This window comes from Callorhinchus milii, unplaced genomic scaffold (genome assembly GCF_018977255.1).
Source record: "Callorhinchus milii isolate IMCB2004 unplaced genomic scaffold, IMCB_Cmil_1.0 Scaffold4, whole genome shotgun sequence".
In the NCBI taxonomy this organism is placed as follows: domain Eukaryota; kingdom Metazoa; phylum Chordata; class Chondrichthyes; order Chimaeriformes; family Callorhinchidae; genus Callorhinchus; species Callorhinchus milii.
The window spans coordinates 63,149,903-63,162,909 of NW_024704745.1; the positions used below are offsets into that span (position 1 = coordinate 63,149,903).

Below are 13,007 nucleotides of genomic sequence, written 5' to 3' on the forward strand. Positions count from 1 at the left end.
CGGAGCGGCCGAGGGCGAGGGGTTAAGAAGAGGGGTCCGGGGTGGGGGCGGGCGAGCGAGCGAGCGAGCGACATGATGCGCAGCAAAGCAGATGTGGAGCGGTACATCGACGCTTTGCCCCTCACTCCCCGCGTGGTAAGTACGTCTGCGCCCCGAGGCTCGGGCCACGCTGAGCCGGCGGCCTCGGGCGGCGAGGGAGGGAGGCCTGGGCTGTGGGGCCCTCGGTCCTGGGTGTAAAGTGTCTCGGTGGGTGGGGTGGGTGGGGTGGGTACGGGTGCAGAGGTTGTGCGCAGTTGGCTGCCGCATTTCGCCCACAGATACACACAGTCAGTTCACTTTCCGGTCTGTTCCGCGAAACACTTTTGAGACGTTTCGAAGACGTGGAAAGCGCTATGTCAAATGCAAGGATTATTATTGTTATAAGAGCACCGGGTCTGTAACCCCCGGCGCGCGCGGTTTACGTTACTTAACTGAAAGTATTACAGACGGCAGTATTTGCAACAACAACAACAACAGCAACAACGCCGTTCAGTGACGGGTTGTGACGCGCAGTTCAGGCTGAGATCCGCTTTTAGTTTGTGTTTCGTTTCAGTATTATTGCCCGAGCTCAGGATATCTTACTGCTGGCCTCGTGTTTTTTTTATTGTGTTTCGAGCCTCCCTGGTTTTTGAGGAAGTATCTTGCTCTCTCTATTCTGAGTGACACCCAAACAAATTCTGTCGTGTTCCAGTTGCTCTTTGTGGTTTCTCGACAGGGGTATTGAAACAGTGCCTTTTACTTTTTAACAAAAATAAGTCTCAAACGGCTTCAAAGTGTTGACCCAAGGCTTAATTTGAAATCGAGACAATGATAATCCCTGCATTTCATATAGCACCTTATCACATCTTTGAGATGTCTCAAAATGCTTCACAGAACATACTGTAAAATGTAAAGATAATTGACTATATATTTTGTAGACAAAATGCGTCCCACAAAACAGTCATGGATTGAGTGATCAAAAACATTTTTATAAAGGGATTATTACCCCCTGAATGTTCTGTCGGCAAAAGCGTATTAAGTGTTGTCAGCAGTTGAGTTAAAATACTATGTGTGAAAATGTTTGTGATATTAAAATGATTTTTTAATTCCAGATTAGAGAAATATGTGTTTGCTATTCATTACTTTATGTAAGGTTATAATTAAGTTTTGGATTATTAAAAAGCCTTTTTTTCTTTTAGAAATCACTTAAAGGATTCTTGTTTGCAAAACTCTACTATGAAGCCAAGGAATATGACCTTGCAAAAAGGTAATGCAAAATCTGGCAATTCTATACTTTGTTGCTTTTTTGGCTTTACTTTTTTTTATAGGGAGAGCCATTTGTATTAATTAAAAATAAGTGCTCTGCAATTTGTTTTCTTAAATCAAGCGCAACAGATGTCTTTAACTAAATTACATGAACAACTGGAATTCTATCTAATACATTTCATATTATCTGTGTCCTGCAACAATGTTTATATTGCAAGATTGGTTCTTAGGGATAACTAATCAATTTTAAATAATTTGCTTGTATACTAAATGTTTTTCTGGCTCCCCTCAATTTTAATTCCAGGACTCCTAAGACTGGTTTATCAATTGGAATATCTTTTTGCTTTTGTAGCCTGAGTATTTGTTGGAATAAATATTTTAATTATATTTACAATGTTTGACAGGAATGTATCAGCATATTTAAGTGTGCAAGAAAGGGATCCAAAGGCACATAAGCTTCTTGGACAGATCTATGAGCTTGAAGGAAATTATGAAAAAGCGGTTGGTTGTTACAAGGTAAGTCAAGACATTGATAAACAAACATGTTGCAAATGTTTGTTGCTGTGAATAGCATTAATCTAAAATCAAGTATGCTTGTTGAACACTGGTGTTTTTATTCAGGCATGAGTCTGGCTCCGTTGGTAGCACTCTCGTCTCTGAGTCAGCAGATTGTGTTTTCAAGCCCCACATCGTGACTGAACACGCAGTCTAGTGACGCCCCTGTACAGTGCTGGAAGGGTATACATTTTCAGAGATGTTGTCCTTCTGATGAGTCGTTAAATGAAAAGAAAACCGTCCTGTTTGCTTGACGAGGATCGAATTTAAGATCCTCATCCTCACTTTTTAGGCCATCCATGGCCTGCTGACTCCCTACCAACCTGCCCGCTTCCTTCGTTCAGTGGGATCTGGCCTGCTCTATGTCTCTCGCCCTACCATCGGTGGCCGGGCTTTCAGCCTCTCTGCCCCCCACACTCTGGAACTCCATTCCACAGTCCCTTTGCCTCGCTTCCTCCCTTGCCTCCTTCAAGGCCGGTCTCAAGACCCTCCTCTTCGATCGTGCCTTTGGTCGCCCTCCTACCTCTCTGCCTTCCCTCACCCCTTCCCCATGCTCGGGTCCTGACCCCTGACTGTTCAGTGCCTTGGGATGACCTCCTGACGTTGAAGGCGCTCTATAAATAATTTTGTTGTTGTTAGGTGGATGTAATATTCCACGGCACTATTTGAAAAGCGAAATCAGTTTCTCCCGGTGTCCTAGCCATTCATGAATCTGAAATTTACAGCACAGAAGGATTTGTCCGTTGAGTTTGCAGTGGCTTTCAGAGAAAGCTGTGATTGAATCCCATGATTTCTTTTTAAGTATATTGATACTTTTTGCTTCAACCCAGCTTTCAGCAATGAATTCCATATCCTCACACCCTAGTAGCACATCTAAAAGGGAGGAACATAAAGATGTTTTTCCCTTTTAGATGTGCTACCAGCTATCTTATGTTTATGATCACATGTTTTAGACTCAACAATTGGAAACAGCCTATCAACATCCATCTTGTTGAATTCTTTCATAATCAAGCCTGTGCTGGCTCACAGAGCAAGATATTGCTTCAATCCCACTTATCCTCTTACCCCTTCAAATCCAGTTAAGCTTTCTTTCAAATGCTTGACCAGTTCCCTCTTGAAAGTTACAATGGAATTCTCCACCACCCTATTTAGGAGGGCATTCCACCTCCGAACCACTGTCTGGATGAAAACATTCCTTTAACTCTCGTGGCTAGTTGAGGAAGTGTAAGGTGGGCTGTAGTGACTGAAGGTTCTATAGGGGTAGAGGGGGAAAGTAACATGCAACAGGCCTTTGTTTATAAAGGGGAGGTGGAGAGCAGGAGAGAAGATTGGAGATGACAAAAATAGAGGTACAAGGGTATGAAGGTAATTGTGAGTGAAGATCTTGATGTTTAATCACTGGTAACAAGGTTGGGCATGCAAAGTTTGGTGCTGATAAGGATACGGGGAGATGAGCTGGAGCTTGTGGATGGTATAGATGGGAGGCTGGTTGGCAGGGTCTTTGAACAGTTGTCTGAAGGTAACGAAGGCATGCATGAGGGCTTCAGCCACATTGGGTAAAGTAGTCTTGGTTAGAGACTGGTTGTAAACAAGGAAAGATAGCTGAGGGTCAAACAGCATACCAAGGTTGCACTACCTCACTGAGTAAGAAAGAATGACTATGAAGATTGAGGAAGTTGGAGGGAGAAGCAAACACCAAAGTATGCCTTTGCAAAACTGAAAGTTACTTGCCCCCAAGCAGAAGCTTTTCTGTTTATTGTCACCTGATGCTTATTGTTCAACCGGTTTTCAATCTAACTAACTAAACCAACTAGTTTCCCATTTTTATACTTGGATATTTCTCATTCACTAGTTACTTTCTTAAAGAATTCCAATACATTTGTGATGTTTTATGTCAACGTTGATCCCTAATCTGCACTTTTTGGTGAGATTTGGTAGAAACCGATTTTCTTTTTATTGTTCTCCTAAAATATTAACAAGTCTGAACTATTTTCCTTGAGGTTCATTATTGCAGTTATAGATCTGATATTTTAAGTTTAAAATCGGTTTGTTTCGTTGTCCCGAACCACTGATGAATACTTAAAGATCATTAAAGTTGTTTTATCTACAAAATAAAAACCCATTTATTTTTCAGGATTTTTTTTGCAGCCTTTTGTGTTTTTTTTAAAAAAAGGACAAATTTATGGAGGGTACATTTGAAACAAAAATAACCTGAATAAATTTGATGAAAATTGGGATTTGTTTTGGAACATTAAAAAAAACTTAATGAGAAAAAAAAATCAGAAACTGATAGAACAGTTATCTTCCCGACATAAGCTGCAAACCATGCTGAATTCTGCAACTCATGTCCTCTCCTGCAGCAGACTCTGTGAGCCTAGCATCCCATCCCAGACTAGACTGCTGGTTCCCCATTCTCTCGTGGATCGAATTCAAGTCCCTTGTATTCAAATCCTCCCATGGCCTCGCTCATAACAACAAATTACCCTTGTATAGCGTCCTTCACATCGGAAAAACATCCCAGGGTGCTGGACAATCGGGTTTTGGACCCAAGCTGGGAGTTGGGGTCAGAAGGGGAGGAGGGCAGTGGGAGGGGGGTGGCCGAAGGCACAATTGAAGAGGAAGGTCTTCAGACAGAAGGACGAGAGAGAGGGGGTGAGTTGGAGGGATTGCAGGATATAGTAAGGTTTCAGCCACCCTGCCCCTGTTCTCTGGAACTCCGTCCTATAGTTTGCTTCCATCCCTTTGCTTCAGCCTCTTCCCTCCCCCACTCTAAAACCTACCTTAAGGCCTTTCTTTTCAATTGTGCTTTCCCACCCTTCTCAGCTCCCACCAGCTTGGGCTCCGAGTCAACTGTGAAGCACTTTCACATCCTCCCAATGTGAAAGATGTTTTGTAGATGTACCTTGTTTGAACACAGTTATTGATAGTCAATTACATGTCTTTGAAACTTTTTTAACAAATTACTGTTTAAATATACTGTAGTTTGAAAATGATACAATGTTTGATAGAAGGATGAATTGCTAGCAGGTTTTTTTTAATGAAACATGCCCTGAGATGAATTCTTAAATCTTCCTAGCGAGCTGTGGAATTGAATCCAGTACAGAAAGATCTTGTGTTGAAAGTGGCTGAATTACTGGTTGACGATGGGAACGTAATTGATGGAAGAGCTGAGTACTGGGTGGAGAAGGCAGCCAATCACTTTCCTGGCAATGCCATCATCTACAAACTGAAGGTGAGCTGAAATTAACTTTATTGTTGCTACAATAACAACTTGCATTCAAATAATGTCCCTCATGCAGGGTAGCATCCCAGAGCGTTTCAAATTAAGTTGGAAATGGATTACAAGTCCTAGAAGAGCTTTATGGTCCACTTGTGCAGTATCGAAAAATTTAGCGAAATTGAATGTGTCTTTCCTTATGCAACTATATTTGAATGGGCTACAGTGGTTGCTTGAAACTTTCAAATTTAAAGATCTGATTGGTCAGGAAGTTTATGCAGTGCTCCTCAGACAACTGTTTAATTCTAGTACATAGGCATAACTTTTGAAGCATTTGAGCTAAAAAGATAATTTGGGCAATGCAATTGAATGTATAGTTTTGTAAAGGTGTCAGATTGACAAAAAATTTTTTGATCAGCTGGGTGTCTGACATGAGGAAACCCATCACAACAAAATATACAGTCAATTCACTTTACAATATATTCTGTGATGCGCTTTGAGAAGTCTTGAAGATGTGATAAGACCCTATATCAAATGCAAGGGTTATTATTAATATCACCATGCTTAAGAGTATCAAAACCAAGTTGAGACTTCCTGTAAGTTCATGGGTTGATTTTCTCACTGCTATTAATGATCAGTGTTGTAAAGCTCATCATTTCTGAATTTCTTTTAAAGGAGAAACTACTGAGTAAAAAGGGACACTTGGGCTGGAATCAACTGTTTGATCTTATTCAGTCAGAGTTGCACAATAGACCAGATGATGTTCATGTTAATATTCGCTTAGTGGAGCTCTACTGTTCCAGCGGGAGATTTGACGAAGCTGTGAAACAGTGTGTCAACATTGAGAAAAGAAGAACACTGCCCAGAAGTCGGGAGTGGTACTCATGCATGGTGCAGTCATTAAAGGTCTCTGTAATTTTTTTTCAATCCTTTGCATAAAGTACCTCTTCTCAATTGATGATAAACTTTCATGAATATTTTGGAAATTTGTAAGTTATAGTCAGATGTGATGTGGATTTAACCACATTTTAAACTAATCTCTGGAAACTCATTTTAATGTTGTAATAACATTTTTTGTGACAAATGTGTTTTTAAAAAGAGCAAGAAAATCTACATTACTGTATTTGAAGAAGTACTCCCCAGGGAGTTAATATCAATCTGCAGAATGTTTAGTTTAAATATGATTTACAGTTTTTTGACGCTACCTTTAAATGAAGGATTTCTTCCCACAAATATGGTTACATGTAAAGCATAAGGTAAGTCATAAATAATACTATGAGAGTTCTCCCACCTCTCCTTATACAGTTTTTTTTCTAGTGGTGGAGGAAAAGAAATAAAAACGATCAGTTGGGGGAACAAACCTGTTCCTTGATTTGACATCTTCAATTTATCCCAGTTATCCATTGTTCTGACTGTAAGAAGAAACTTTGTCATTTCTCTTTAGTACAAGTTGAATGTGTTCGCACCTTTCGACCATTACTGCAATATAAGAACATAAATGCTAGACGAAGAAAGACCAAGGTCCATCTGGTTCGCCTTCCATCTTCCTGGCGGTCGCATGCACATATGTCCCAAATTACCTATGTACTATATCCCATAATGTTGTTTCCTAAAAGAAAACTATGTAATCTGTATTTGAAAGAATCAACACTTCCTGCTTCAACGTCTCCCTAGGGAGCCTATTCCACAGGTTCACTATTCGCTCAATGAAGTAGTGTTTGTGTAGATTTGTTCTGAATTTACCCCCCTTCAATTGCAGGCCGTATCCTCTGGTTTTACTGTTCTGGACAAGCTAAAACAGCCTGTCATGGTCTATATTGTCTTCCCCTTTAGAATCTTAAAGACAGCAATCATGTTGCCTCTCAATCTTCTTTTTTCCAGGGTGAACCTGCCCAATTTACTTAGTCGCTCCTCATAGTCCAGTCCTTCCATTCCCTCAATCATTTTGGTTGCCCTCCTCTGTATCTTTTCGATTTCTCCAATATCCTTTTGGTACTGCATCAACCAGAACTGTACACAGTACTCTTAAGTATGATCTCACCAATGATTTATACAATGGCAGGATTACCCCACTATTTCGGCTTACTATTGATCTTCTGATGCATCCCAACGTCTTGGTTTGCTCTACTCACTCCCATAGCTCATTGTTGGGAGAGCTTTAATTTATTGTCAATCAGGACACCCAGGTCCTTTTCATTTTCCATACATATTATTTTCCTTCATTCAAATAATAGTCCCTTCCAGGACTTTTTGTCCCCACATGAAGTACTTTACGTTACTCCACATTGAATTTCATCTGCCACCGATCTGCCCAATTCCCAAGTATGTTCAAATCCTCCTGTAACCTATCGTGTTTAGCTTCGCAATGTATCACCTTCAATACACTTGCCTGTATATAGTCAATAACTGGTAACTTCAAGCATAACATCAGGTTTTGTCTCGCATTGTTCTGCAGAAATATCTTGGTACAACAAATGCTGCAGGATCTGAAAAAGGTCGCTGGAGATTAATGCAGAAAGAATTGCTTTTGGCTTACTCTAACCTTGTGCTTTTGACACTGTCAACCAGAGACATCCGAGATGCTACTGAAGCCCTTTTAAGGTAATCTGTATAATTGACTTATTTCCTTTTCCTAAAAACGACTGATTCTTGGATATAGTTCTGCAGGTACCAGAAGTGCTCCAGCACCTCACTATTGTGGTTGTCTCCCTTACTAACAACAAATTAATAAGGGAAGCATAACTGCCAACTGATATTCATTTGTATGTGCTCCAAGAAGCTACCCTGCGTGTAGGGCACTTTTTAAATGCAAATTGTGTACAGTAGAATTGCTGCATTTTTGCAAGCCACTATCTGCATCTAGCTCTTATGTGGAAATCGACTTCAGGCAAAAAACAAAATGCATTTGGATGAGAGGTTAAATTTTTTATGCTTTGTGTGGTTTCTAGGCTTGTAATTTCGCAACACAACTGTGAGCTGAATGCTTTTTATATTTTTATTTATAGTTTTGATCATGCAATGTACATGGCAAAGTCTTACATAACTCCAACTGTGGATGATCTTTCTGTTGCTTTCACTGAAATAAGAGGACATCTCTATTTACATGCTGGAACATTGCTTCTAAAGATGGCTCAACACAATGAGATCCAGTGGAAAACAGCTGTCGATCTTGCAACATTATGCTTTCTAATTGCTCATCAGGTAGGCTTCCCTAACCCTACCTAGGTCTTTATGTGTGAAAAGGTTTGACTTTTTTAAATTATGAATAACCTTTTTCATATCAGGGTTTTATTTTTCCTAAAGTATTGTGTGTAAATCACTAGATTCCAAGACCACGGATGAAGATGATTAAGTCAGAAGACTCGAGACAAGATTTGTTGAATTGGTTAGCGTCTGACAGGCGGAGTCAATCAGGTAATGCTGCTGAATATTCAGAACGTCGGGAAAATACAATGCCTTGTGTTAAAATGGTACAGAATAATGGCAAGAAGTCATTCACAATAATTTTTTGTTGCTCTTAGATTTGTTTTACACAATTCATGCAACCTGAGCAAAATGTTCACTGCTTACTTTTTAAATGTTTTATTTTGGTAGGTCACATGCTGCTTAACCTACGGTTGGGAAAGTCAGACTTCTATAAAGACGTGGTAGAAACATTTGCAAACAAAAGTGGCCAGGCAGCATTGGTTGATGAACTGTTTGGAAATCAGATGCCCCTGGAAAGGTTTTTTCTTGCCAATGATAACATCAGGAATATTGGAGTAGATGAACCAGATCTCGATGAACTAATAAAATATGATGAGGGTAGGAACTGTTAAATAATATTTTTGATTTTCACTAGTTATGTTTTTCTCCTTTTTATAAATTGGCCAAATTCCAGCTTATGAAGTCATTGCTGTTGTTATTTCATGAACACTGAACACAAAGTGACATATGTGCAGTAAATGCAGAAATGCTGACCAGTGATTGTGCCTCATTATAACACTGCCCTGGATTTTTGGGGGACCCAATTCATACAGTACAATGGAGTTCTACTGTATTCCACTTTATTTTTTCCTCTGCTTTTTTTTAAAAAAAGCTTCAAATTGAAAGCACATAATAATAATAATAATCCTTGAATTTGATATAGCGCTTTTCACGTCGGGTGGACGTCCCAAAGCGCTTCACAGAACACACTGTAAAGTGAATTGACTATATTTGTGGGCGAACGAGGCAGCCAATTGCGCACAACAATGTCCCACAAACAGTCGTAGATTGAAAATGACCAATTTATTATTGTTTTGGTTTTTGGAGGGATTATTATTAGGCTCTGTGTGGAGTAAGGAAACTTGCCCAAGGTTTCGCCCTGCCGGGAATCAAACTCAGGTCTCTCACTTGCAAAGCGAGTGCTCTAACCATTGAGCTACAGGACTCCATAGGTATCTTGTACCTATATGATCCCTCCTTGGACATTTTTACAATGTAAATGTTTGGTGTAAGTAGATCCTTAGTAACAAAGGTAATTCTAATCCAAGCATGTTTGTTTCAAAATGTTATTAGGCCTGGGATCCTGACTTGTGTTGTTCAATAAGTGTGTGTCAAGCTAACTCTGTTGGTAGTGCTCTCACCTCTGAGTCAGAAGCTCCACATCAGAACTGTGACATGCTTTGGGATATCCTCCTGAGGTGAAAAGCGCTATATCAAATGTACGGATTATTATTACATAATAGGTGCAATATATAATGTGTGTTTTTAAACTTCTGTTTTGTAATCCACACTTTTGCAGCTTCTGTCAGGTTGCATGGTGGTAATCTGCAGCACATTGTTTGGCTTGGTTTACATCAGTTTTCTTTGGGACAGTTGCCAATGCTTCGAAACTGGCTTAAGCAATTGTTTCCTCGAATGCCGCAAGAAACATCACGACTTGACACCAATGCACCAGAATCCATTTGTCTCTTGGATCTTGAGGTGGGCAAAGAGCTGTGGTAACTTATAATTATCAAACTATTCTAAAAGATTAACTTAGCTATACTAAATAGAGTTTCTTTTATGCAGATATTTCTTCTTGGGGTGATATTTTCAAGTTACACGCAATTACAAGACAAGACAGATCAACGCAGTTTGCATCAACCTCGATGCCTGCCGCTATCCGTCAATAAATTTCTTTATACAGATCGACAAAGAGCTTGGTGGGAAGCTGTTTACAGCCTTATCAACAAAAAAGTACAGTAAGTATGTTGATGCCCTTTCAAAGCCCTCCATGGCCTTGCTCCCCCCTACCTCTGCGACCTCCTAACACCCTACCAACCTGCCTGCTTCCTCCACTCAGCGGGCTCCAGCCTGCTTCACATTCCCTGTCTTGACCACCCCACCGTTGGCTAGCGGGCCTTCAGCCATTCTGCTCCCAACCTCTGGAACTACATCCTGCAGTCACTCCGCCTCGCTTCCTCCCTTGCCTCCTTCGAGACCCATCTCATGACCCTCCTCTTCGACCGTGCCTTTGGTCACCCTCCTTCCCCCACCTGCCCTCCACACTCCTCAGATTCCGACCCCCAGCTCGGGTCCGAAACACTGTTTGTCCAGCACCTTGGGATGTCCTCCCAATGTGGAAATGTGGAAGGTGCTATCCAAATGTAATTTTGTTGTTGATGGTTTGTTTAAATGGCTACTGTATGTGAATTTTCTTTGAAGTTTATACATTTGTATATTATGATGTTGCTAAACTAGCATTTATACAATTAACATTTCACACTTTTTCTTCTCTTTTCAGACCTGGTATGTCAGCTAAATTAAGACTCTTGATTCAGCGTGAGTTAAGTACTTTGAGAGCATTGGAGAAGCATGGCCTTCAACCTGCCCTACTTATACACTGGGCACGTAGTCTCCTCAACACTGTAAGTGTAGTCATTTATTACAATGTTGGATCCGTGTCCTTTAACTTATACTTCTATATAATGCTTTTCACATGGGATGATTGACGCAAAGTGCTTAACAGCACCAAGCAAGGAGAGAGAATTAAGGATGCTAACCAAAAGCATGGTTAGAGACATATGTTTTATAAGGTTTTGAAGTGCCACTGGTGCCATGTGCCAACAAAATTCAAAGATTCAGAGACTAAATTTAGTCTCACTTAAGTTATTAGAATAATTGACCTGGGACAATAAGATACAAATTTATATAACGCCTTTCCTGACAAGGCAGCGTCCCAAAGGTCATAACATTAATGGCTTGGCATGTGAGCTGGGGATGAGGACGAGCAAGATGATCAAAAGCAAGGTCAAAGAAGTAGTTCTTGAGATGGACCTTGAATGAGGTGAGAGATATAGCCAGTCAAGGGGTTCCAGGATGGAGTTCCAGCAGGTAACAAGACTAAAGTTTGACTTGCCACATGAAAATTTCCTCAATTAATTCAGTATTCATGTTTTAAAAATCTGTTTCATTGCTATCAGAAAAGATAGTCTGAGCAAGAATTTTTTTCTTTGTTGAAATATTGTACAACTTGTTGAAACATGTCAGTCGGTAGTAGAGCACAAAACTTCAGAAAAGACTAGTGAATAGCTAATTTTTAAAATCTTTTTAATTTTTTTTCTGCAGGGAGCAGGACTGGATTCATTTTATGACCAGAAAGAATATATTGGACGGAGTGTTTCCTATTGGAAGAAAGTTTTGCCGTTCCTTGAGAGTGTCAAAAGAAACAAGAGCATTCCTGAACCTATTGATCCATTGTTTATGCACTTTCATAGCAGGGACATTCAGGTACGAAGAGTTTTTAAATGTAGTTTGAACATGGGAACAGAAAATATTGGTTAAAAACGTACATTTCACAGAATTTTTTATTGAAGATTGCTGCCAAATTTCTAGATGTCAGACCTTTGTACAAAATACCATTTCATGCCAGTGATTCAGATTGAACCTATTGGCTTTGTCCACCCCCTACACATCCACACATTCTATTGATTACTTTTCTCTGAAATTGCTCAACTGACCCACATATCTCTGCAAGTACACATAAAAGTTAAGTGTAGTGTTTATCCCTAATCTTATATCTGTTCAGCCAAAAACTGGACTCTTCAGACAAAGTTTGGGCCCACAATCCTTTAATACTGTTCTTAAATTGTTGTCTTGTAACCTGGAAAATTGTTTTCAGAAGTGAGGGAGATCTTGAGTTGGCTTTATAAAAAGCTTCATTGTAATCATAATAGATAACTAGAAAAATAAGGTGTGTCGTAAATTCACAAATTTATTAGGGAGCAAACTAATTCCACATGCTGACCACTTGACATATTTCTGCATAACCATCTATCTAGACTTTTTTTAATGCTTAATTTAATTTTTGTAAGGGAGGTGACGCACATACTTTATCTATTCCTAATTGATAACCCATCTCCAACCTACCCATCCTATCCAAAAAGACTTAGAACTCGTTGTTGCCATTCAACTTCACTCCCACCTTTCCCTCCAGTCCCTGCTCGAGCTACTCTCCTTGTTCCTGTCCTGTATGACCCTCCGCATTCATGCATTCTCCTCCCGCCCCCTCAGGGCACCGTTTTTGGCCATCAACATGCTCGCTCTTGGTGACGTCCACAGACTCAGGCTTAACTTCCACATGTATGCAGATAACACTTACATTAATCGGTCCACTTCTACTCTTGACTTCAAGTCCACTGATGTTCTATCTACTTGCCCGTCAGATCTCAAAACCTGGATGAGCCCAAACTTTCCCCATCTTAATGTAACCTCTTCAGCTCCCATCAACGGTCTCCTTCTAGCTCTGTCCTCCTCAACCTCCCTGGCCTGGCTGTGAACTGTTGCGTAACAATGGCCTCCAGTTTGGCCCTTAGCTTTCCTCTCCCTCACATTCAGTCCCTCACCGAGACCACCTTCCTGCATCTCTGCCACATCACCCAGCTCTGCCCCTAATTCAAACTCAATGCCACTGAAACGCTCACTTATTCTATATTGAAATGTTTAG

At 40.3% G+C, this 13,007-nt stretch overlaps 1 protein-coding gene across 4 annotated transcripts in view; it reads left to right on the top strand.

The window, feature by feature from the left end:
• The window catches only part of ranbp2 (RAN binding protein 2), a 40,389-nt gene continuing 27,382 nt past the window's right edge, over positions 1-13,007 (top strand). For all 4 annotated transcript variants that reach the window (XM_007904416.2, XM_007904417.2, XM_007904418.2 and 1 more), the window contains exons 1-13: positions 1-135; positions 1,218-1,285; positions 1,689-1,800; positions 4,916-5,071; positions 5,732-5,962; positions 7,512-7,657; positions 8,062-8,257; positions 8,380-8,470; positions 8,651-8,860; positions 9,822-10,003; positions 10,091-10,263; positions 10,806-10,929; positions 11,630-11,791. In XM_007904416.2, coding sequence (XP_007902607.2) covers positions 73-135; positions 1,218-1,285; positions 1,689-1,800; positions 4,916-5,071; positions 5,732-5,962; positions 7,512-7,657; positions 8,062-8,257; positions 8,380-8,470; positions 8,651-8,860; positions 9,822-10,003; positions 10,091-10,263; positions 10,806-10,929; positions 11,630-11,791 — 1,914 coding nt within the window. In that variant the 5' untranslated portion in view covers positions 1-72. The remainder of the gene's footprint in view (positions 136-1,217; positions 1,286-1,688; positions 1,801-4,915; positions 5,072-5,731; positions 5,963-7,511; positions 7,658-8,061; positions 8,258-8,379; positions 8,471-8,650; positions 8,861-9,821; positions 10,004-10,090; positions 10,264-10,805; positions 10,930-11,629; positions 11,792-13,007) is intronic.